The sequence below is a fragment of the Falco peregrinus genome, chromosome 8, assembly GCF_023634155.1.
Source record: "Falco peregrinus isolate bFalPer1 chromosome 8, bFalPer1.pri, whole genome shotgun sequence".
In the NCBI taxonomy this organism is placed as follows: Eukaryota; Metazoa; Chordata; class Aves; order Falconiformes; family Falconidae; genus Falco; species Falco peregrinus.
This window is the reverse complement of record NC_073728.1, coordinates 64,539,928-64,565,660: the sequence shown is the minus strand read 5'-3', so window position 1 is coordinate 64,565,660 and position 25,733 is coordinate 64,539,928. Positions and strand designations below refer to the sequence as shown.

General features: G+C 42.3%; 1 protein-coding gene and 1 long non-coding RNA gene across 2 annotated transcripts; one reads left to right on the top strand and one right to left on the bottom strand.

Annotated features, from left to right (window-relative positions):
- Positions 1 to 5,207: 5,207 nt before the first annotated feature.
- CDC23 (cell division cycle 23) lies at positions 5,208 to 13,941 on the bottom strand. Its single transcript, XM_055812686.1, has 16 exons — positions 13,776 to 13,941; positions 13,634 to 13,706; positions 12,598 to 12,735; positions 12,301 to 12,343; positions 11,865 to 11,970; positions 11,643 to 11,775; positions 10,332 to 10,509; positions 10,133 to 10,230; positions 9,816 to 9,897; positions 9,066 to 9,219; positions 8,794 to 8,913; positions 8,348 to 8,423; positions 7,964 to 8,025; positions 7,014 to 7,092; positions 6,794 to 6,913; positions 5,208 to 6,040 (listed from the first exon to the last, which is right to left on the bottom strand). Exons 1-16 carry the CDS (start codon positions 13,895 to 13,897, stop codon positions 5,870 to 5,872), a joined length of 1,755 nt encoding a protein of 584 aa, XP_055668661.1. The 5' UTR covers positions 13,898 to 13,941; the 3' UTR covers positions 5,208 to 5,869.
- A 143-nt stretch (positions 13,942 to 14,084) lies between these two features.
- LOC114013678 (uncharacterized) lies at positions 14,085 to 25,034 on the top strand. Its single transcript, XR_008748630.1, has 3 exons — positions 14,085 to 14,804; positions 23,394 to 23,482; positions 24,712 to 25,034. It is a non-coding gene; the product is annotated as an uncharacterized LOC114013678 (long non-coding RNA).
- Positions 25,035 to 25,733: the final 699 nt, after the last annotated feature.

Below are 25,733 nucleotides of genomic sequence, written 5' to 3'. Positions count from 1 at the left end.
ATGTAGTACAGTCTAACACTTACCAAGGGGTGCAATAGGTTCGTTCCTCTGTTCAAGCCCATGTGAGCTCTGTCCTTACACAACCTGAACTTGCCTAAAAGGAAAAGCACTTGCCATTTGTGTAACAAGCCCCAAAAGCCTGAAGTGGAAGACACTATAAATGGGCTTTATAAAATTACAGTGTTTTCATAATAAATATCCCACGAAAAGTTAACACATTCAGTGATTGAAAAAAGCTTCAATGCCCAAAATAAACCCAAGTTCTGTATTTTAAAAGTTGCTGTCTGTACATGTCTAGCTTTATTTTTCATGTCTTGGCTGATTGCACAGCTCTGGAAATAGCCTTATGAAAGACCAGTGCAGTGGCTGTACAAGACAAATGGAAGGTCTGAAGTATATAAAAAAGGGAAAGAACAACTGTGAAGAGCATGATTCCTCTGGAACTGCAGGTACAAAGAGACTGTAAAATTAGCCTAGCAGGTTCTGGCAGTCAGTTCAGTGTCGTAGGGGATCCTATGGCAAAGAGTCAGCAAAATACCTTGTAGGCCCCTTCCTCTGTCTGCAGGCTCCTTGGGAGGCAAGACTGCAGTGTCATAGAATCATCAAATGGTTTGGTTGGAAGGGACCTTAAAAGATCACGTAGCCCAGCATGCTGCCACAGGCAAGGACACCAGCCACCAGCCCAGGTTGCCCCCAGCCCCATCCAGCCTGGCCTTGGGCACTGCCAGGGATGGGGCACCCACAGCTGCTCTGGGCAGCCCGTGCCAGCGCCTCACCGCCCTCACAGGGAAGGATTTCTTCCTAATATCTAATATAAGTTTACCCTCTTTCAATTTAAAACTGTTACCCCTCATCCTATCACGGATGCTAATGTCCCTGACACGTGCGCGCCTGCACTTAGCTTAAACTTAAAAGTTTACATACACTAAGGTGCATAAACTATTTTTGTTTTTCACCGAGTATAAAGGCAGGCAAGCTTTGGGACTGGGCAGAAGCTTCACCCACAGGCGGACACACTGCGCAGGAATTTCCCAGTTCCCAGAGACTCCTGGCACTGGCTGCAATGGGGCTCCCAGCCCAAGTGCGGGCCTGGGTGATGTTAAGGCAGTAATTGGTGATGGATCCTTTCCCTAGTCTCTAAAGCTTTGCAGGAATTATTTGCTGCTTCACTCCTATTGCTCTTTTATCATATTGTGCATAATATCTAGTGCTGTTTCCTTTTATCATATTGCATGCTATTTTCCTTTATTATATTGTAATATAATAATCTGGATTTATTCTTATATTTGGAATTCATTTTTGCTTGGTAACCAGTCAATCAGGAAAACCCTATCTCTACCTGCAAGTAAGAGCACTTGCAGCCTCTAGTAAGAGGGGCAAAGCTCCATGGTCTCTATAATGACTGAATTATCCAGTTAGTTGACCAGAGTGTGTCAGGGAGCAGCAAGGGTTTGCTGCTGTGCGAGGGAAGGTGAGCCAGGAGCAAAGTGTGACAACAATTTTACAGTCTCATTCATATCCTCAGGCTTGCGTGGAGTAAGAGTGCTTGCAAAATACATCCAGATCCAGTTTTGCTGCTTAAACCTATCTGATGTAGAAATGCTGGTTCAGTAAGTGCTAAGGAACATAAAACAAGACATAGTAATTTCTAGGGATGCCTAGAACTAGGAAAAGGGATCCCTCTGTTATATGCACACAATGTAAATGCATTGTATGGAGAACAATGCTGTGATGGTGCTGCTTTACCTTGCCTGCAGGTTTCCTGGTATGCCCACCTGTACGATCAGTCTCACAAAGCACAGGAAGCTATGGATAAATAGGAAAGGTCTTATTTAAAAAAAAAAAAAAGGTCTTTTTCCTTGAATAAAATCATGCCACAGCCATAGGGATAAGGCTGTAATAAATTTATAGGGGGGAATCAGGACACTAATTCTGAAACAAGGGCATAGTTACATCTTTGCCTATGCTGCTGCAGCTTTAATTACAACGCTGACACCAGTGGTACGTCAACTAGTGCTTCCAGCCATCTCTCCCCAGATAAGGAGTCACTGTCACCATCTTACAAGAGAATGGTATGGCCAGAGCATGCTATACCACTGTTACCATCATAGCTTGGGGTTCACTCCTGTCCCTCACCCAGGGGATGCTCCCTCCACCAGCTGTGGGAGCATGGTGGGCAGCACTGGTGCAAGAGGGGCCGCACTAGGCAGCACCTGCGCATGTAGTTCAGCACATGCAGCCTTCAACCCCTTGTCAACATCCTTCAAACATATTGCATGGTCTTCTGCTCACCACTCTAGTAAGGGAGAACTTCCAGTATTCAGCAGCCTCAGAAGTAAATGTACCTGAGCTGCAAGCACTATACCAGCAGCAAGGATGATAGGGGCCAGGAGGTGGGTCATGTAATGAGAGGTGTGCAAACAGCCCAGCACACTCAGTACTCTGGCCTGTATTAGCAGGTGTGCACAGGAGTCCTGGTGGAAGAAGTGAGGGATCATCCCTCCTCACTGAGAAACATCACAGCATTTCCAAAGAAGGAATGTTTGTGATGCTCCTCCACACTCCCCTGCTGGTTTAGACTGTTGGCAAAAGTTTGTTTTCCACTATACAGGCATTTGCCATAGCACAGGTAATTTTTGCCCCCCTCATTATTACTGGTTAGTTTCAAAGAAAATCTAGCATGTCTTTATTAAGATGTAAATATCAGTGGTTTTACCACACAAAGCTCAGCACCAGAATAATTGTAAAAATACCTCAAGTGCATATGGGTTTTCCCCTGTTATTTTTAAAGATGAAAAGGAAATAAATGCATAGGGGCCACAGTAACACAATGTTACACCAAACATCTGACCTGAATAAGCACAGAGATCTTATACAGTCCCGTAACAAGACAGGAGGCACAGTTAACATACTATATGGCAGGACTCATGTTCATGTCACTGGGATGGGTCTCTGTCTATAACCAGAAAGTAAGTACCCAGAAGCAGCAAAAACAGGGCACTGGCTTACAACCAGGAATATTGGCATGTAGGAAAAAGCGCCTAAATAACTGTCAAATTTTGGTTACTATGGTACTCAAGCAGAAGACAAGAGCGGAGTTGTCAACATAACATTCAAAAGTTGACAGCTGAAAGATCTTGCCCCAGATCCTGCATATTCCAAGGTAATTGTCTGATCTGTTCCTTCATTGCCATCTGTCTCCTCGTGACACTAATCACAGGCTGAGGAACAAGAACACATTAGCAATGGTGGACTGAAACCTGAATGGTAGCAAAAAGTACAAACTGATCACTGGCTACATATGCTAATAAAATAAACATCAGAGATAGCTATCCAACTAGGCCACAACATCAGAACAGTAGAAGATTTAGAAAGCTCCCAAACAGCAAAGAATGGAATGCAGAAAATGACATAATGTATCAAGGTATCAGTGAACCCCCACGTAGATACCTCAGAAAATGGCCAGTTGTAATTCTGGAAACAGAAATACTACAAGAAAGACTAAAACAATCTTGGAATAAGCCATTCCACTAATTGCAGTTAAAGCTTTGGAAGTGTTGCAAAAATGTAATGATCAAATTTTTGTTTTGTTTTACAAGGTGATCGTCCAAAGGGCAGTAACTTGAAGAGAAGTAGCTAGACTTACCAGCATTCTTGATTTCAGTAACATCCTTGTAAGCAAGTGTGGCAAGTACAGAAAGACTCTAGGAAAGATTAACAATGAACAGCAGAGTACTATGACTGTACCAGGGTGAAAATAGACTGAACCAGCACAGAGGTAAGGCTGTGTCAGTCAGTACCAGAGGACACATATCTGTCTAGGAATCAGTTTGTTTCCAAAATGTGACCCTATAACACACAGTTTTAACTGGTAAATGTGACTGATGTAAAAACCAGTATCTCCTTTACAGAGATCTGTCAATATAGTAATAAAATAGAACATTTGGAAGTTTTTTTCCCCACAAACTCTCACAAAGTATTAAGAAGCCAATGTTAATAGTTCTCTAGAAGACTGATTGCTTCTAGAAAACATGAAGCGTTTGAAAGTTTTCTCCAATGCCTCAGGTATTAAGAGTGCTGTCATAGGTGTAATGATTATTTATCCTATATCTCAAGTTTGTGTTTTACCATAAGGGAAAGACAGAACTAATAGATTTGTTTTGCTGCAAAAATTGTTTCATTTACATTGTAAGAACTTGCTGTTTATATGGCATAAGAATCAATCAAATGTAATCAAAAACTACTGGGTTTTATAGGTCACTGATGTTTGTAACAAGATGTGACATGTTATTTATGTATTGTAAGATATTAGAAAGCCAGTAGACTGGCTTGTTATTTTAAATATACTAATATGCCATATTAAAAAAAACCAGGAGGCGGTCCCATTACATCTTCAGTTGTAAGATAGGTAACCTCTACTTACATGTAGTTTTCTCCTTATTATTTACAAATCCCTCCCACCTTGTGCAACGGATGTCATTACCCACAGGGATTGTCAGTTTCAGAGCAGGCGTGTCAATGAGCATACTTTCATCAAACACAAGTTTCTGAACTTGGCATTCAGTGCCATTATCTAAGCTAAAATACACTTTTATTAATCAAACAGTATTGTTGCCCATTTTCTGTATCGCTGTGCTCCTTACCCTGTTCATGTACATGTTTGTTTACGTTCCAATAGCAACCCCAACTGGGACTAGCCAGCAAACAGAAACCCAAAATCTGTAGTCCAGGGTTAAGCCTCAACAAGATACCCAAGGTCTAGACATGGATAAAAAAGACTTTAAGGTCATGCGCAGAAACTGCAGAGACCAGAGAATGTGAACATGTACTTAAGTCACTGAAAGCATATACATATGTTCCACTGGCAAATATAAGCAAGTAGGAACAGGATCAGGCCACTTCTACAGTTTCTGTTTTAAGTAAGTGCATCCAAGGCACTGGCCTCTTGTTTATGTTAGTATGGCCATCTGTGGTCATGGCTGTAGTAGGTGGGCATACACATGCATCTTTGAAATTCACACCGAGCCTTACTATTGGCTGGCAGTGTGAACAGCGACAAGCAGCAGCTCTGCAGGGGAAGAATCCCCTGCACTATACTGTCCATGAGACGCGGCAATCCTTAACAGAACGATCCATTATGGTTCATCCAATTTCCTTTGGTACAGTATGCATGAAAACTGCACCATAAAGAAGCCCAAGGACAGTAATTTAACCATTAAGTTTTTTAATTGTGCTATCCCACTGGCTGCCTTTCTACTGAAAGCCAAAGTATCTGTCAGATCCACAGACAGAATGTCAAACAGCTGTCACCTGCAGCTACCTGGAGTTCCTGTGACACTTCTCAGTCCTTCAACAGAGACATGGCACCTATATGTAACTGTTGGTATCCGCTGCTTTAGTGGAACATCTTCTGTGTAGTTCAAGACAAGCAAAAGTCCTTAAGTAGCCAGGCAGGTAACAGTTTTCGATATAGACAGCAATGATACCACTAAGACGTCATCCAAAGAAGTTCAGTAGAGACCAGAGGTAATGGGGCAGAATTAAATTTCATATGCTTTAACACAAGCAGACAAGCTCTTCCCAATCCCTCAATTAGGAGTAGTCCTGTGTAATGGAACACATCTGCCCTCTGACTGGAATGACTTGGTGAGAAGTACAACAGGTTCTCACATCTCAGCATAGGCACTTTCGCATAGGCTGCACCTTTGTCTGCTGGGGCACATCCATCTTCAGCTGTGGGCTCTGGTAACGCCTACCCTTCACATGAAGGCAACAACGCATGTAGAAATTTCACTGGAAAGAAGTAAGTGGTTGCAAGCCCCATCCTCAATGTCACATTCAATGCGCAGGCTAGAAGTATTGGCATTATTCATGGTGTTACAGAGGACAGATTGAGTGGGGAGACACGACGTGTAGGAGTGTTGTTGGCTGACAATGATGCAGGGAGGAAAAAGGGAGCAGCAATATCTGTGGATGATGTTTCTCCTTGATTGCGAAGCTGTAAGATCTGCCGCAGCAGGGCCTTTCCTTCTTCCCTAGTCTGAAAACAATTTGGAAAAAACAATACATGAATGGGTGGGTGGCTCCTGGGTCAAATTCAGTATGTCAGCAGCATAAGTTATGGTGGTTCATAATTTTGTAAGGCTGCAAGCTATAAAGAACATCCTCATTTCTTTTTTCTTCTGCTATTTACAAATGTTAAGGTATGTCACTTTTTTCTGTATTTTATCTTCCCTCCTTTTATTCACCTGATTTGCACCTTACCTGGATATTTCAGAAAGTGGTACCATCAACCACTGAGTCTAAATATTCCAGAAAAAAGTACATAGGAGAAGCTTCAAATAAGCACCCACTTGACATCTCAGAATACAGTGTCACATACAAACGCCAAGTACTGTTACATCCCCTGCACTGTCTACACACAGAAGATGAGAAAAAATGCAGTTATGTACCATCACTACACACACAGTGTGCGAGTCTGTGACCATTTAACCACATCCACACCACCAAGATTTTCAGCCTTCCTAAGGCTGCTATGTGGAGCCCCAGATTCTTTCATTTAGTGAACACCAATGAGACACGGTTCAGTTTTACTATCTACACCATATTCCATGCTTTCAGTCAATCAGCAGCAGCATTAGTGATCAGATATACAGCACCACCACTCAGGATGTGGCCTGCATAGCAGACAGCCTTCATTCCTCCAATAAAGGATTCCTTCTGTTCCAAAGGGAGCTAAGATCAAGGTCATGGATCCCCTAAGAAAGAAACACCAGACTGTGCAACTACTCACATCATTGAACGTACAGCACTTCTGAGCACATGCTGAGGCTTCATCCCAGAGCTTGCACTTGAAGTAGTACTGGGCCAAGTAACGGAAGGCAGTGCTGACTTCTAGGTGCTCCACTATCTCCTACAGAGAGAGCGGTAAAAACCATGATCATCTGTGAGCACCTTCCAAGATCATTCTACACCATGCTTACTTCTCCTTTTATTCCCGAGATTCATCTTACCCCACAGGAATAGATATCCTGGATGTATTTGATATAGCACTGAGCTGCCTGTTCAGATTCATTCAGCTGTTCGTGCAGCCTAGAAAAGCAGAAAAATGCCACTGGAACAAGACTACACTGTTGAAGACCTTCTGGGTCTACGAGAAAGTACCTACTCGGCCTAACCCAGACTAAAGCCAGGTCTTTTCCTTCAGAATTTGCAAGACATGCACCATGTACTGCCCCTCATGGAAAGACCAGGAAGGGAGCCAGTCAGATACTAACTGCTAGAAGCCATGACAACCAAAGCAGGGACCTTTGCTTATTCTGTTACATTTTAAAGCTTTTAACAGACCTTTGCCATCCTATTTACTGGCTATTTCCTCCAGTGCTCCTTGTTCTTCCGCTACATCCCAAAAGTCTTTGTACAGCAGCTTCACCTTTGACTTGCCCTTTTCCTTCCACTTCACTTATTCCACTTTAAATTACTTTATCCCCGCCAAAATTAGTGCTGATGTGACAGTGTTCACAGTTACTTCACATTAGACCCTTTCCCAGTGTCATAATCTATATACTGGGAGGGGGGAAGCAGAAAAAAAAATTTAAAAAAGTAATAAACCAATCTACAATTTTGTACAACATCCTTCATCATGGATTTCTCTGAGTTTCAATACAATAAACATAATTGCTAGCACTGCCTGCTCAAATCACCTCTGGATTCAGAGGTCCTGTGCAACTCACATTATGGTATGATTCCCCTCTAGTTGTCCTGAGGGAAACCTAAAGCTAAAACTGGACACGAGAATTTGCAGTCACTACAGACCTAAAGATACCAGTTATTACACAGCTCCAAAAGTAATACTACCTAACAGCAATTCCACTTGTTCTACATTTAGTATTTTATCATTAGGTATTACAGTGCTAGTTGCATTCAACACAACATTTACTGTTCAGTGGTAATACATACTCACTTTGCTAGTTTCACCAGTGCCATTTTCTCCACATCTCCCACTGCATAAGCTCTCCAATAGCACTGTCAAGGAAGAAAAGTCAGTCAAGTACACCACAGAAACAACGCCAGCTCATGACTCATGCAAGCAAGTCAGAAACAGAAAACTACAAGGCTTTCTAGCAAAGGGGCACGTATCATCTGCAGACTACTCTTTGTCAGCTGCTCTAATTACATGGCAGCAGAACTTTCACAATTGTAATAATCACAGAAATGGTTTCAGTTAGCTCCTAACAACATGCCATATGCACTTCCAGTAGTGCTAGCTACACAATTTTGCTGCAACTCCACCCAGTGCCCAGGGAGACATCCCAATGTCCCATTCTGCACATCAGGTCTCACCTACCTTTTTAGCTTCCACCAACTGATTGAGTTTCTCATAGCATTCTCCTAGAGCAACCAGCATACGAGAATCATTTGGTCTGTAAAAGAACAATTCCTAAATGTAGTTTAATGGACAGCCAGCTGATCTCAGGGTGGGGTAAAAAAAATAGGGAGGAAGGTGGGGGGCAGAGGGGGAAGATAAAAAAAAAATCTACACCTGGCAGCGTCTATCATTCTCTCTTACATAAAAGATCACTTATAGTCCTGATCAGTGTTCCTCAGCATTTAACTGACAAAGCTCTTGTTAATAGTTAACTAATACAACTAAAAGGATCTGGAAGAGAGACACTGTACAAGTCACATAGCACTGATGCTCTCCCTTCCCCAACTTAGTTCCTGCATGTAAATTCCTTAGCTAGTAGCAACCACATCAGACTGAACACCAATAAACACAGCTCTCAACTCTACCTGAGCTGGTGGGCCCGTCGATAGTAATAGAGACAGTAAAATGGCATTTTGAGGATTTCATAGGTTTGCCCCAAGCCATACCACGCTCTGTAGTCCCTTTTGTTCACCTCTATTGCATGTCTGTCAAAGGAAAGAAGATTAAATAGACAGAAAGCCGTCAGGATCAAAACCAAGACAGAGTTCAACAAAAGAGTAACAAAAAATAGAGGATACTCCTTCAACCCTTATGCATGCAGACTCAAACACCATTTTGTGCAGTACACGAGTGATACCTGTAAGCCTGGATAGCTGCAGATGTGTTCTTCATTTCCATATACTCATGTCCCATGAGTGTCCAGGCTCCCAAATAACGAGGATTCAGTTTCAAGGCCCTCTGGAAATAGAGTGCTGCTTTTTCATGCTGGGAACGCAAGCTATAATAATTCCCTAAAGCAAAAGTCGCAATATTTAAATAAATTAAAAAAAACCCACAAACAACAACAAACCAGCAGAGAAACAGAAAAGAGGTAGAGGAAGTATTATCTACTACCTCCTAACTTAAATTATAAGAAAAGTCCTATTAAAGGCAGCTCCAATTCAAACCTCAAGAGACCTAATAGCAGTCTGTTCTCAGTGTTCTGGTCAATCCTTTTTCAGTTGTACCAATCAATTAAGACCCCACCCCTTTGGCCCTAAAACTTGTATCATGATCTAATAAATTAATTTCCTGGTTATGACACACAATTATTTCCATTGGTGTTCTATACACCAGCAATATACCATTGTTGGTATAAAGGGATTATCAGCTACATGGCTCTTCATAATCATTTCTTCAACTCCTTTTTGCAGTGATAGTATCACAGCAGCTCTTTCAGAGAGAAATGAGTACTCTCATATGGTCTGCCTTTCAGGCCACCTGCATTCACATTCACCAAGCAGTTTTGATAGCCTTGCTAGCTGGTCACTGTCACAAGCATTCCCAAGATTTCCTCCCACAGCCTGCAGACAGCATAGTAAGAGTATGTAGAAGAGCTGGCTCTCACCAATTACACAGCAGGTCTCAACACGATACTTGTCTATTTCACAGAGATTGTGAGCCAGGTAGCTCAACTCAGGCTTCATGCTCTAGTGAAACAAAGAAATAAAAGTGATGAGAAAAGGAGCATGTTACCGTTTCAAAGAAAACCCTGGCAGTCAGCAATGCATACGTTGCATCTGTTTCATGGAGCTGTGAAGCAGAATGCAGAAGCTGAACGCCTATATCCAGAGAGGCTAGACAGCACCAGCTGCTTTGCTAGTGTTTAACATTACCTCTGATAAATACCGTCATTATGGACAGGCAACAGAAAAGAGTGCTTACCCTTACATACAGCAAGTTGGAGAAAGTGTCCATGTTTTCTATCCTGTAAGGATCTTGTTTCCTTAGCTCATTAAAGATGGATAAAGCTTTGTCAATATCTGAAGAAAGAACAGCAGACAGGAGAACAAGAACTATAAATGCCAAGTTTGCATTAAGAGTTTGCACTGCTCATTCCTACTAGTTAGGAAGTGTCACTGACCTCTGATATTGTGGTAGGCAACTGCAATCTGAGAGATGATGTAAGTGCTTTTGGAAAATCCTGCGTCAATGAGACTCTGATACTTCTGCAGAGCCTCCTCTATCAGCTGCAGCTCTGTATAAATGTGTGCAAGAAAGAACTCTTTCATCCATGTATCCGGCAAGGACAGGAACTTCAACTAGCAAGAACCAAAGAAGAGGAGGAAGAGATGACAATCAGTATTCTAAGAGCCACCTCTGGCAAATAATCCATTAGCTTCCCTCCCACGGTCTTGAGGTAGAAGGATTTTCTGCAATCGCTTTCTTAAACCACAACACCAGCTACAAAAGATCAGTATGAGGACCAAGAATTAACATCAGGTTCTTCCACAGGAGAAACTAAATAATGCCTACAAATTGAGAATATTGAAACAGGAAAAGGAGCATTAAGACATCCAGCCTAAAAAGCAGTACAACATGGACCTCATAATTCTGTTTACTTGCTCCCAATCTATTCCCACAATGGCTGAAACTGCAGAATTGAAACCATTTCACTTGGTCAATCATCAAAGCAACTGTCTTCAAATCTGACAGCACCTGGCTTCCGTTTCAGCCACTGGCCTTAATTCTCCATTAAACTCTGAAGTCCTTCAAAAGACTGTATTTTCTTCTTATGTTAGCTCATCAAAAAGAGTGGTAAAATACTGATGTTCAAAGTGAACAGACTCCAAATAATCTCATCAAAAATGCGATTTTTTTTCCACAAATCAGTAAGTCTCTCTTCTGTGCCACCTCTAGTTTTTTAAATATTCCACCAGTCAGACCCGACTGAAGAATTTCAGGAGTGGTCTCATAAAATCCCTTGCATAAAGAAAAATAATCTCTTTTGGTTTTGTATCTAAGTTCAGGAGATGAACTGTGTCAAAGAATTATGTGTGGCTTCATATTTGACAAAGGGAACACCTACATTACTGTTTTAAAAGCAGTGATTCTACATATCCTTTCAGGCCACCAAAAGTCCTCAATGACTGTGTAACTCCTTCACATGACAAGGCAATAACCCTGCTAACAACTACTTCAGAATATACGAATTAGCCATTTCTTAAACCACTTTGTGAGTGAATGATAAGAAATTGGTCCTGCCTGTATAAAGATGCTAAAGCTACAGCATGGCAAGCAATGGAAGAAGAGGCTTTAACCACATAATTTACAATCCTGGATTGGCTTGCCTGATAAAGTCTCACAGAATAAGGCAGTAGGCGACATCAGTCTTGTGGCACCTCAATCTTTTGTTACTGAATCAGGTTAAACTCTGCAATCTCCCAAGTTTTACCATCTCTTTATCTGTAATCAAGTTGCAAAGTTCCAGCCAGGCTCCCCAGTGCAAAGGTAAGACATGAGCAGCTTCCACGAACACATCTATTGCTTCTTTCACCAGGTCCAGCTTCCGCAGCACAACCCCATATCTGTAGGGAAAGTTATCAAGTTAATCATGAAACTCTGCATATCCACGCAAATGCACACAAATATATTAGAAATACGTGCAGACACCTACAGATAAAGGCCAAATCCATCCAGTTCCCGTGCCTTGTGTTTCTTGCTAAGCTCAACTCTCAATTCACGTAAAGCTTCATTTTTCACCTGTCCTTTTTCCAGAGGTCCTGCATGAAGAGAAGTCAAACAGCTAGCTTTCAACCAAGAGTCTTACCACAGCAATTGTGAAGCCTAGGGTATATTCAGAGTCATCTCTGACATGACCTGAAGGCTTCCCAGCCTGTGATTATTTTCCTCTTTTTAAATCACTTTGCCTGATCAACTGCTTTAACAGAGGAACTAACACATGGAAATCTGTAACCTGTATTAAGCCAATGAGTTGAGAGAGAATGAAAGATGAGGGGAAAGCCATAAAACCATGATTATTAACACGAAGAGGCGTTACTGAAGCTTCGTGTTAATAATATATTAACATATATCAATAATAAGAGACTTACCCAAACTATCCACTGTCTCATCATCCTTCTTCTTTTCCCCTGACTGTGAAAAAGGGGAAAACCACGGTTACATTACAGTAACATATTCCTTATGTTTGCTGCAATGCTAGCAGCAGCGTGTAAACTGAGTTTTCACAAACATCACAGTTTAAAAGGAACACCCCTTCCCCCCCAGATATCTAATTTGGACTTTGAGGTGATCATTTGGAACAGAACAGGTAAAAAATAAGGTATGCCAGGGAGGGGTGGGAAGCAGAGAAGCTCAGTGCTAAAAGGCAACTTTTCCTTCTGTCTTACCAGGTATCTAGAGTACATATACAAGAAGTAAGCTTTCTGACTCTTGCAGCCCCGCAGAAAATAGGCAGCCCTGTCATACTCCTTTAGATCAAAGTAAGACTTGGCTAATGTATAGGCATCCAGATCACGAGCATCCTCCTGCAGGGACACAGAAGAGTTTTAAGACTTCAAAAGCTCTGATATGTTTTAGGAAAATCACCTAGTTACAAATGCACCAATGACATTGCTGTAAAAGCTACAGATGTAGTTTATTCATCCCCAAAGACGGTTTGAGTGCAATTAGAAAAGCCTCTCCCTCCTCTGATGTGATCAGATTCTTAGTTTTCAAATAATAAGTACAGACTAGTTAGAAACATTTAAATAGTGAGGTTCCAGAAAACATATTGTGGCAAGCTGCCAAAAGGCATGAATTAGCTGTTCAGTGAGTAAAAATGACCATAAATAAGAAACATATTCAGGAATTCCCTGTGAAACCATATTAAACCGCTAACATAAATGTGAACATTTCCTTGGTAAATATGTCTCAAAATGCACTTATGACATGTTACACTGCTGTAATTTAAAAAACCAGGCATATACCTAAACACCTACAGAGGTGGGGATGGAGACACTCCTTGTTTCTGTTGTGTCTGAAGGAGCACAAGTTTAATGGTGCAACATAACTTGTATTATAACAAATCTGGCCTTAGTGAAGATGAATTAAAAAAAATTAAGTAGCACAATTTCAAATTTTGTTTACAGAGCATCTCACTTAGGGCACAGCAACACATAAAATGGAATGCTTTCATCTGCGAAAGCATATCCAGCTCTGTCCACCCTATTAAATATGTAACGGGGGGGAACTCCACGGCCCTGTCAGACAAGCAGGGCCCAGAACCGCCTCCCGCACGGTTTAAAAGGACCACCATCACATCTTCCCCGATAGCTGCAGGCAGGAACACAAGCCAGCCCTGCCAGCAAGAGCTCCAGCGCTTTCTCTTCGAGCTCACGAGCACTCTCCGGGCGCAGCCCCCCGCCCCGGGCCCCCAGGCCGTACCTCCGTGAGCGCGGGGGGCGGCGGCAGCTCGCTCAGCGGCAGCGGGTCCAAGGCGAAGGCCAGCTCGGAGGCCCTGCGGGGAGAGACCCGTCAGCACCCGGCCCGCTGCCCCGCCCCGGGCCCCTCCGCCCACCGCGCTCACCACTTGCCGCTGTGCTGCAGGCCGCGCTCGCGGCTGCGCTCCGCCACGCTCAGCAGCTGCTTCTTGATCTCCCGCAGGTCCGAGAAGTCGCTGCCGCCGCCCAGCCCTGCCGCCGCCGCCATCCCGCCGCCGCGCCTCCCGGCCAATGGCAGCCCCGCGTCCTGCGGCGCCCTTCCGCTCTGCGGACGCAGCTTCCGCTTGGGCGAGGCGGGGCGCCTCGCTCCCAGTCAGAGGAGCCTTGGCGCCTGATTGGCCAGCGGCCGCGGAGGCGCGTTCTCGCTGCGTAGCGCTCCGCAGCGACCGCGGCACCGGCAGCGCGGCGGGGCCCCGGCACGGCCTTGCTCTGTTCGGACTGGCCCTGCCCTGCCGTACTCGGGCTGGACCGCGCGCTCGCGGCGGTGCCAGGGCTGTTCCGCCCTACGGCCGCCGCCTCTTGTCGCCCGGCCTGGCGCGGCCTTCCCTGGGGCTGAGGCGGGCTGGCCCTGCCGGGCCCTACGGCCTGGCCCGGGGGCTCCGCGTTGCCCTCGTGGCCCGTGCTGCCGTTCACGGCGCTGCCAGTCGAGCGCGGGTGACGGCCTGGGTAACGGGGAGCGGGCCCCGGGGCCCGGCCTGCAGGCGACCGGGCCGGGGCAGGGTCCGGGGCGGCGTCTCTTTGAGGAGCGGGGAGGGGGAATTAGAGCAACACAAAGTGCCCTGAGAAAGGCCAAATACACGGGTCCTAAATGCTCCTTTACTTTTTGGAGGTGTGAGATTACTTTTTGGAGGTGTGAGACTGTTTATCTTTGTGCCACCCTCCCCTTTTTTCTGAGTTTTGCGCTTTTTTTTTTTTTTAATTTTATTCTTAAGTAGCCTGCACCTGCTGTTTGTATGCTGTCTGAATGGTTTGGGGCTTTGGGCCTTTCCGCTAAAGTAGATAGCTTTCTTTACCAGGTGTCTGCACTGAGGTGCAGAAGCTGAGGCTACAGAGTGAAGCTAAACAAGGACTGGAAAAAGCTAGAAGAAAGACCCTTCAGAGGAGCCTGAGAAAGTGTTAGTATTGTAAGGAGACATTTTGGAGGGCCTTCCCCCACTTGGCAGCAGCTGAAAAACTCATTCACTGCTGACTCAGTGTTTCATTTATTTCTAATTTTTCCTCTCCTTTACATAATTCAGCTCGTTTGAGTCTTGGACTGGTGATGCTGGGATCACAAGTCCAGTAACACTGGAGCTTCATAATCCTTCTGAGATCAAGAAACTCCAGTCTGTCTTGTTTCTTAGTTGATTAGTTCCTAGCTGATAGCAGAAACACTTGTTACATTGCTGTGTGGTCAAGGTCATCTGATTGTTTCTTAATGGGGTATTTCAATTTGCCTTTGTATTGATAACACCTCCTAACTTAGCATAATGAGAAAATTTTTATTCATACACTGCTACTTCCTGTGCTAAAAACCATGAAGAACAATCAGTCCTAATACTGGTCTCAAGCCTGTACTTTTAAGCCAGTATTATTTTTATTTTAGCCTCTGATTATTCTTCTGTTGCGTTTTTTTCCCTGTGATGCTCTGGGAACTTCACTGGAATTACACTAGGATGTAATAAAACTGCATATTTTTTTTATGGTGTTTGGTTCTACCTACAGAAGTTTAAGCACTTTTTTGGGGATCATTGTGCCCCACAACTTTTTTAAACTTTTTTCCAGAAAAGTAATAATGCACCGTTGTGTCATTCCAGTATCAGAATGTCAGCTTTAACTCTGTCTTTTAAATAAATTAAGAAACCATACTGTGAAAATTCATTTTGTATGTCATTTGTAGGTTACACTTTTTTTTTTCCTCTTTTTCTGATGTTAAGGGCAGTATATAGTCTGTATCGTGAAAGTGTCCTTCGCTTTTTTTATTACAGAAGTGATTTGAAGCAGAGGACCCAGTGTTTGAACTGTCCACAAGTTCACTGGTAATGAAAGAAGTGTAATTGATTAGCATGATGTCACCATACTTGATTCATTATTATCATAAGGAAAGCTACTTTTTTTGTGAGCCACTGAATGTCACTGTGTCTTACAGTGAATTCCGTTTAGATTCTAAGGTTACCACTGGCTTTCTGTTTGTTGATGATTACTATGACAGTTTCTAGGTTGTGTCTCTGCTGATATGGAGGAGCAGCCTGCTGAAATCAAGGTTGTTCTGCAAAGATTGACAAAAATAGGAATAGCCCAGTTTATTGTTTAATGATGGGTTATTTATAGTTTTTCTGGGTCTTTCAAACAGACAAAGCAAATTAGTCCATTGTTTGAAGTGTAATTTTAGTATTGCATGGTTTTTTTCCATTCTTAATCTTAGCCAAATATGCTGTAAGTGCCGTTGTAGCTTTGACAGAAAATACTGCTATTACTCTGCCAGCCCATATATCCAAGATGTAATAAAAACTTCTTTGTTATTCCTGTTGTTACAAAGATGGGTCTTGCTTAACACACAAAATGCCTGAGTCATTTCTCACTCCCTCTCTCCTTGCCCCACCCCAAAACACAGATGGAAAGAGATTCAGTGTTTTTTCTGAAGATAAATTTTTTTTGTCCTTACAGTCTTTTTTGTGTTCTCCATATCTGGGGATCAGCTGTTAGTGGGCTGGTTTGTACTTCTAAATTTTGTATTTTATGGTGGTTTGATAATTACATTGTTTTGATTTAAGGATGTTCAGTTTTTACAAGAATCCAATTAGTGATTTATTTTTTATGTGTGAGGTCTGTGAAGTAATTTTATCAGCGTCTGTTTATCTTCAGCTTTGGGCCCACTGTGTGTTACATGCCGTTTTCTTGGCTGGAGGCAGTAACAACGAGCTTGAGGTGTGCTATGAGATTTCATTAAGAGTTACGAAACCACAAAACGCACAAGTGCTGCTTGTTTGGATGCTTGCTGAAATCTAGGCAAAATATCCTTTGTCAGGTTCCTGGTGTGTGTCACTTGGGCAGCTATGCTCTGGCTGTTCATATGATCGCTTTTGTAGAAGAGCAGCAGTTCTGACCGCTGTGACATACTGAGCTGTTTAGAGAGAAAACATACTTGGTTTTTGGTACCCAACCAGATGGATTTGTTACTTGCGGTTCCAGCTATTCAGCAGAAGGTGTCGCTTTGGACTCGTTCTTGGAAGCAGGAAGAAAAAGGATGAGAGGGTACTTAATGATGGCTACGAGTTCAATAATTCAATTGCTTAATATGTGCTTCATAATGAGAACTCATAATTCTTCCTGTCATTCGATTGTGTAATAGATGCGTCTTTTAAGTGACACCCAGGGCTGGCTTTTAGAGCACGGGACTAATTAAATCCTCTGTGCATGAAAGCTGATAATATCTTAGGGAGATACAGATTAACTTAGCTGTACTAATTGGGTGATGTTGGAAGAGCAGTTTGTTTACCATGTCATTGCAGGGCTACCTGGGTGAAACTGTCTCTAGTCCCTCACAGAAATGTTGTCACAAACCCAATGAAATCAGCATGTGTGTGTGGAATGGTGTCCATCATGCAAATGGGTATGTAGGTAGTTACTTTAAAAGGACTTCTATTTTTCCAAAGTTAAAATCTTCAAATCACAGCTGATGCTCATTGAGATCCAATCTAAGTGGCCTTTACCAAGCCAAATGTCTTGCTAATACAGGGAGTTTAATCTGTTGACAGCATTGGAGAAAATCCAGACTTCTGCATTATCTGAATTCAGCTTTTTTATTATGATGCTATCAGACTGTGCTTTTTAACTTGTTTAAAAATCGGCTATGGTTACAGGTTCTTGTAAAATTGTATACTGAGAAATTTGATGTAATAACTTCTTTTCTACTGTTGGTTGCATTCTCTATTGAGCACAGTTAATGCAACTCCTACTTTTGCTTGCTGTAGTCTGCCAGGACATCATTAAGGTTCGAGCCTGGAAACCATGTGACCCTAAGATGTGAGGGAAACCATTTATACTTGATTTACATTGTGACTGATGAATAAATTCTCACAAACTGTGGAAAGTTTCAAAAGGCAGGAGATAGCCTGTCAGAAGGGGAAAAGGTTACCCAGAAATTTGTGTCAGCTCCATGGTACAGTTATTGAGCTCCTCAGGGTGGAATTACTATTTATTAAAAAGAGGACTTTTGTCAAACTTCTAAGCCCATGGGGACAAGCTTTTCTTTCCAATATCCTTTATATTTCTCTTTAATAATGTTCTCCCTTCCAGAAATAAGTTATATTTCTGCCTGGAGAGCATGTGTATACTGTGTTAGACCTCTTTAAGTGACCTTTGGTTTAAAAAAACCCACAAAACAAAATTAAAAAAACAGTAGTATGAATCTTCTTAAACTGGCTATCCTATAATTGATTTTTGGATACTTGAATTGTACTATTTCAAGTGAAATTTGAAGGTAACTTCTTTAACTTAAGTACGTATGCATACATATATATGTATATAAATATTCTGTCCATGTAGCAATCAAGATGTTTCTCATTCTTCAGGTCCAGGATGTAGGTTACCAGGTGATAGCCTTTCAAAGACTGCCACTAACACTGATGGAAGATCTTTGAACAGTTTCTGCCTCTTGAAAAATTATACCTCAGAATGTCTTAGTGTGACAACAGCATGTTTTTAAAGAAAATTCTTTGCTAGAAAAGTATGAACTTGGTAGGTACTTGGCATACTTTTGTAACTGTTTTGAGCAGAGTTCAGAAGGAATTTGATCTGACCTTCTAGGATGTATTCTAAACAGCACGTTCAATGAACTGCATCATCCTCATGTGAGATGGCACAAATGTGTACCTACAGCATCTAGATTGTACTTTATTAATATATAGATTCCTGCAAGAATCAGCTAGTTGGAGCAATAAATTGATGTGTGTATGTAGCGTCTTTCACTCATTGCATTTGTAAAAGGTTCTTAATTGCAAATACGCCTCTGGCCCGTAAAGCAGATGTATTTAACCTTTGGTGTTAGTGGGCAGCCTTTTATTGTGATTTAACTGTAGCCAAATAATCAGTTACAAAACTGCCAGATACTTGTCACAAAGCTGCATTTGAGTTTTCCTTTGTGTTTTTTCTAAATTGCAAGACTTAAGTCCACAGATAGGGAGCCAAATATTTATCCCTTTATAATGCTGGTTTCCCCCCCCCTCCCCAAATCAAAGGCAGAGTGATATGGGAATATCTAAGAGCAAAATAAGTTCACTGGGAATCAAACTTGGCCCCTTTTCCTTCTTTCCTTTTTTTTTTTTTTTTTTAAAGGCACAGCCTTATCAGGCATGTAGTGCAGCTTGAGAAGTAGAAGTGTTTTAACTTATGTGTATCAAAGTCAAAGCCATTACCAAATAAAACTGTAGTTCAGTTCCAAAATAATCATGTAATTGCACAGCTGATAACAATCAGCCCTCTTGCTTGCTCTTGTTATTAAGGAGAACAAAGATGCAATTGATGTATGTTTAAATAGTTAATGTGCTTATTCTGCAGAAGTGTGAAATGGATGTATAAAAAAAGTCTCATTTTAAAGATGAGGTATCACACAGGTGCAGCATCATCTCTGCTAACAAAGACATTAATTCTATGAGCTTTTTCTCATCTGTGCCAAATTATCTGTCTTTAGTTTTAGGGACTTTGATATATAGAAATTATCAATAGTCAGTGTGGATAGAGGCTTTAGCCTGTCTAGTTCCTCTGCATAGTACTGCTAATACTTGGAATTCCTGGTATAGGTGCTTAGAGGTAGTATGGTACTGGGGAGAAATGGCAGAGCCATTCCTGGAATGTGAGCGGGAAAACTGATGACGAGAGGAAAGCTGCTAGGGAATTGGGAAATGAAAAGGTTGGTTAAGAGCAACACTAGCAGGACTGGTATCTCTTGGATCTCAGCAAACAGTGCCCATAAGGGAGGGAGTACCACAGCAAAGAATGCTGCAGCTGTAGGGGCGAGGGTGTGCCAATGCTACCAATTCAGCTATATCTTAATTTCAGCAGCAGGTAGGGTTTGGCTGCACTTGTCCTGGTTAGATACTTCTCAAGAAATTCTGGTTTCAATAACCTCTTTGCAGTTCTCCTCGCCGCACCAACTTTTCCTTCAGACTGGATGTTAATATGGAGAAGGGGAGGGGCATGAGAAATACAGAAGGTACAGAAATGTTTCAACAACTCACAGGTTTACAGATGCTATCAGACTACAGGACTAGAGGGACCCAAGCAGCTGAGATGGGCACTCTGCAAGGTGTGGAGAGCAGTAGGAAGTAGGGAGAGGACGTTTGATGCATATGGAAGTCACATCATCTGCCATCCTTTGGGGTCCTGTGTCAGTAAGGTCAGTATGAGCTACTGGGTGTGTTGAAACAGGTAGCTCTACTGTGTATATCTGCTATGAGGAAGTTCTCAACACAGGATTTTCTGCACTGAGAACCTTGTCAGAACCGACTAGCAGAGGCTGGGCTACAGGGACCGTTGAGCTGGCACCTTTTGTGTTCTTGGTGAAGTTTATGTGTTTGGCTTTTCTGACAGGAACTCTTCGTGCTGGTTCTGACCTGGTTATTACAGCAGTGGAAGTGGCAATCTGACACTGGTCCCAGTAGTTCTGGAGGTGATTACTGGCAGGGTCATTAACAACTGTTTCAGGCAGCGTAAATCTTTTAAGACCAAGACAGATCTGTGAGTGGGCAAAGTGGGAATGCTGTGAATAAACACAAAAAGAATGCAAACGCACAGGAGGAGGTAGTTTAAACTGGAGGTCTGACAAGTGATACGAAATTAAGAATTTTATGAAAGGAGCAAAGCTTCCTAGTGAGGTGCATTGGTGTGGACAGTGGTTGTCTTGGGACAGAAGTAGACACTCCATGCTGTGAAATGACACTTGAAATACACTGAAAAATGGGAAGTTAGGGTTTGCAATCTGTGGGCAGAAAGGAAGGGGTAGATTTTAATATAACTTTTCCATCTTAAATTTGTGCTTTCTCCCCTCCCCCTCCTTTATTTCTTTATGTATATGCCAGTTGTTAATTTTGTAAATAATATATGCTGCATAACAAAAACAGGGAGCCATTTATTACTTATGAGGAATGTACTGCAGGATATCTCATGTGACAAAGTTGCATTATAGTCCACAGTCAGACCGTCGGCCAGTACAAGCTAAAATGTCTGTTGTCCAGAGAGCATGTTAATGTGAGTCATGAGCACAGAAGCATCTTTTTTCCCAGCTGTTTGATGCAGTGCGATGTATCCTTTGCCCTTAGGTGACAAACGGTGATAGAATACACTGCAGGGAAAGTAAAACTGCCCTGATTGAAAACAGACGCGTCCTCATTGCAGACATGATGGAGTAATATAATTCACTGCAACAGTTGTTTACTCTTTTTAATCAGAATTTAAATGGCAGGTAGAGTGCAGATAGTTCTGGAAAGAATGTAGTCCTTGTCCACAAAATTGTAACATCCATAGCAAGTCAGCAAGCTTTCATACCTCGCTTGTATATCCGTAGTTTTACAGGGATTACCTTTGTGTCCAAGAGAACTTGTGACTGTGATAGCCAGTGGCTTTAATGTGAATGTGGTAAAACCTGCTCTGCCCTCTTGAGATGCTTCCACTGGTGGTAGGCTAATCAGCTAGATTTCATATTGCAGAAGGTGAGTTGTGGGTGTGTGTTCTGCTCTACTTGTCTGTGCTGCAAGGGCAAAATAAGTACTTAAACTGGGCAGAAATCTTGAAATGTTAAAAATGTCTGAACACCTTTAGTTTCCTTTGCCACATTGCTCAGATTGCAGTTTCCTGATCTTTACCTGCTCCAGGCTGGTTTATCCTAATGCCTCTGTCATGCTGGTAGCAACTACGCAGCCATAGAATCAACTGAATTGGGAAATTGATCTGGCTTTAAACAAATTTTGGGTGAAAGAGTGAATTCAGCTCAATCACTTTGTCCAGCTTGTGGGGAGACTATAGACTGCTCGCTTGGATGGCAAAAAGGCTACAAGAGTGCATGGGAAGATGGGACTGTCCCATGCAGCAACAGTTTGAGCTTAGTTTGCCATCAATTGGTTTGGAACCCATGTGTTTTGTCTGCTAGTGAGAAGGTAGTGCTAGTTGTGAAGAGGTACCGGATGGCAGTCAGACTGAAATGGCTCCCTGCTGGAGCTGACCTATAGGTTTGATGTGAAAAAGGGTATTTTTCCTCCTACAATTATTATTTGTAAAGATCTGTATAAGAACTGCAGAAATGTATGTGCTCTTGTATCCTTATCACGTTAGGGTTATTTTAATTTTATTTGAGGGCACTGGTGCATAATGCTGGATTGCTATGGACATTTTGAGCATCTGGTCCAAATACCATTAAGGCCTGGTTTTTTTAAGGTTACTTGTTTTATGATTAATGTATTTTGTGTTTCAGGTAGTCTCTCTAGTAACAAGAACAACTCAGTGTTGCTAGAACCCTGCAGGTCTTTGCATGCAGCTACAACAATCCTTCTGGTTTGTCCTTTTGACCCATTATCACAGACTGCTAGCTTCACGCAGCCACAAAGTATTCCTGCTCCAAAGAAAGTACTAAATTTTCTTGTGTGGAATGCAGCGTAGCATAATGGAAAAAAATCTTAAAATAATGTAGCAGAGGACTGACGGTGATTTCTGTCAGTGCTGCTACGTAAAGGGTGGTGCTAGAACAACAGTGGCAGAACAGGTAGTGGCAGCTGAGTTTACCGTAAATTGTCTTTTTTGGAAGTAAGGAGATAGAAAACCATCTTGTGACTCAAACTACTGTGAGAGAGTTAGAACTATTGTATTCTTCATTTGCAGTATGTGGAAAATTGATATGGGGAGTATTTTGAAGCTGAATAATGTATTAAGGGGCAGTTTGGGAAGCTACTTTAGTTTTGAGCAGTAATAATAACTTCATCAGCATCTGAAATAATTTCTCTGACTCACAGCAGGTAGCTGCTCTTCTTTCTATACTCTTCATCATTGCTTTCCTGCTTCAAAACTGAATTCCAGGAAATCTGCCTATGACTCAAGTAATACAGCATTATGACATCAGAGTAGGCTTTTGTGTGTTGTCAGTAATGTCTTTTTTTCCTCTCTCTTGCTCAGATCCGAATTGCTTTCTTGGAAGGGTAATTGAGATGAAGTGACATAAAATGCCTCTGAGGACCCTGGAGTCATGTAGAAAAAGTGTTTACTGTGCCTGAATCACTTCTTTATATCTGAAAAATCCATTGACTCATGCCGTATATTTTCCGTTTTGAAGAGGTTTTAATTGCAGCTTCTGATGAGTTCAAATGTAGTATCAGCTATGCATGCATAACTAGCCAAAGTGCTCTGAGGAAACCAGCATACATCATTTGCTTAGCATATTGCCCACTGAGACCAGTAGATATCACGGTGAAACTGTAAAGAACCGTGCAGGTTCTTAAAGATCCAGTTATTCAAAGGCCTTCAAATTGTTGCTAAACTGACTTAATGGAGAATGGATTTGCTTCCTTTTCAAGAGACCGAGACAATTGTTTTAACTATCCTTCAAAAATTATGGTTAAGCTGAACTGTCAGAACTAGATTAATTTGATTGCATTTAGTGTGCTGCTATGCATCCTAGAAGTCATTGAGGAGAAGAGAGGTTGGGGACAGTATATTGACTGGTGGTCTTGGTCTTGCAGGTGAGCAGCAGGAGTCTGTGACTGATGAGCAGCCCCATCAGTAGTAGGATGCTGCACCTTCCATCCTCGCTTGATGCTAGGCCTAGAAGGTAATGAAAGAACCAATTGGGCTGAAAAACCTTTGCTGTTTTTTTCATGAGGCCACTGGAGTTAACACGAGTGAGAGAAGTGAGTGTGGGAAGGCAAGACTGCCCCTTTCATTATTGTTGAAAGTTTATGTTGGAAGAAGTAAAAGTTATTGATATGCAGTGATTTTGTTTTTTCCTCCCCTCCCTCTAGGAACTATTGAGCATGGAAACAAAATAGTGGTCACAGCTGCTGATAGCTCCCTGATATGTCAGAACTTTGTTACTGAACAAGTCAGTGCAGATTCCTAAAGTCAGGAAACTTTTACATGTTCTTTCTGCAAATCCTTATTTACATTTGGTCTGTCCAGGAATTCACACACCCACCCCACCCCACCCCCTTTTTCACTATACTTACTCTCCACTTGAGAAAAGAGAGGGTGTTTCATGGTGATCAGCAATCTGTTACTATGTTTTAAGGCAGCAGCATGCTATACAAATTGGAGCAGTAATTTTGACCTTAGAAAATAAATAAATGACCAGTACCCACAGCTGCTGCTGATTGTAAGAGGGACTTGAGGTTGCTCAGTGCATCACAAAATAAGAATGCTTAGTAGCATTTCCATTTTGCATCTGTGGTACTGAGAGGGTATATTTAATAGGAAGGATGTCATTGTCAACTTGATCTTTTAAAATAAAATACAGTTTTTCTCTAATATTCTTTTGAAACTTAGTGTTACTAATGGTTTTTGTGTACTTCATTATGAAAAAACCAGTTCTTTACACAGCTGCTATAAAACCAATTTCTCTCCAGCAAGAGAACATTGTGACTAGTTTCTGTGGGGCTAATAAAGCCATAGTGCCAAGTTGAGCTGTATGTATTAGAGAACAAAACCAAAACAGATAGTTGTCAAAACAGTATGATAGTTCCTAAGATGCTGAAGATACTCTGGATACACTTGTAAAATTTACCTTGAAAAAATAGCTTGTCTTGGCAGTTATGGACAGCTTGTGAGAGTTGATGAGCATAATCGCTGCTCAAGAGCAGAAGTCTTAACTGTAGTGTCTGAGCAAGACAATAGAATGAAAAGGCTCACCTAGGTTTGTTTTGGGTTTGGGTTTTGGGGTTTTTTTTTTTGGTTTTGGGTTTTGTATAGCCAGAGTAAATAAAAGTTCAGCAGGTAAGAAAATGGAGAATAGCTGAGTTTGTAAAGTGGAACTTCTGGGTTGTGTGTTCTCCTTTACCCCTACAGGAAAAGAATGGAGAGAATGTGACAACAAGAATCTTGTATAAAGCAGCATACCTTAGAAGGCTCTTCAGACTGCTGTGAAAACCTTCTTGATAATGTAAAGTATTTCTGGTTCAGAGAAGGTCAAACAACAGGCTTGATGAGCACAGCAGGAGTTGAGCAAGACATATCACAGTGTGGTATTTTAGTAGTCCATGATGTTTTTCCAGTACACAAATCTTTGTAGTTGGAAGCAGTAAAGCTGTGTGATCCCTTAGGGCTCACACACTGGACTGGAACACAGGGCATGAGCTTGGGTACTGACTCTGTGCATAGTCTTGTTTGGATTTGGGTGCGTTGCTCAACTTATGCTGTGGCTGTAGATGCGCAAAATTCACAGGATCACATGGAATGGTTGAGGTTGGAAGGGGCCTCTGGAGGTCATCTGATCTAACCTCCCTGCTCAAGTAAGTCCACCTAGAGTCACTTTCCCAGGACCATGTCCTGAAGGCTTTTGAGTATCTCTGGGGTGGGAGACTCCACCACTTCTCTGGGCAGCCTGTGCCAGCGCTTGGTCACCCTCATAGTAAGAAAGTGTTTCCTGATGTTCAGAGGGAACCTCCTGTGTTCCAGTTTGTGCCCATTGTCTCTGGTATTGTCACTGGGCTCTGATGAGAAGAGTCTGGCTCCATCCTCTTTGCACCCTCCCTTTGGGTATTTGCATGCATTAATCAGATCCCCGTTTGAGTCTTCTCTTCTCCAGGCTAAACAGTCCCAGCTCTCTCAACCTTTCCTTGTAGGAAGGATGCTCTAGTCCCTTCATCATCTTCATGGCCCTTTGTGAGACTCTCTCCGGTATGTCCATGTCTCTGGATATGACACTCCAGGTGTGGCCTCCCCTGTGCTGAGTAGAGGGGAAGGGTCCCCTCCCTCAACCTGCTGACAGTGCTGTTCCTAATGCAGCCTAGGACCCCATTACCCTTCTGTGTGGCAGGGGCACACTGCTGGCTCACCCCCAGGCCCTTTCCTACAAAACAGCTTTCCAG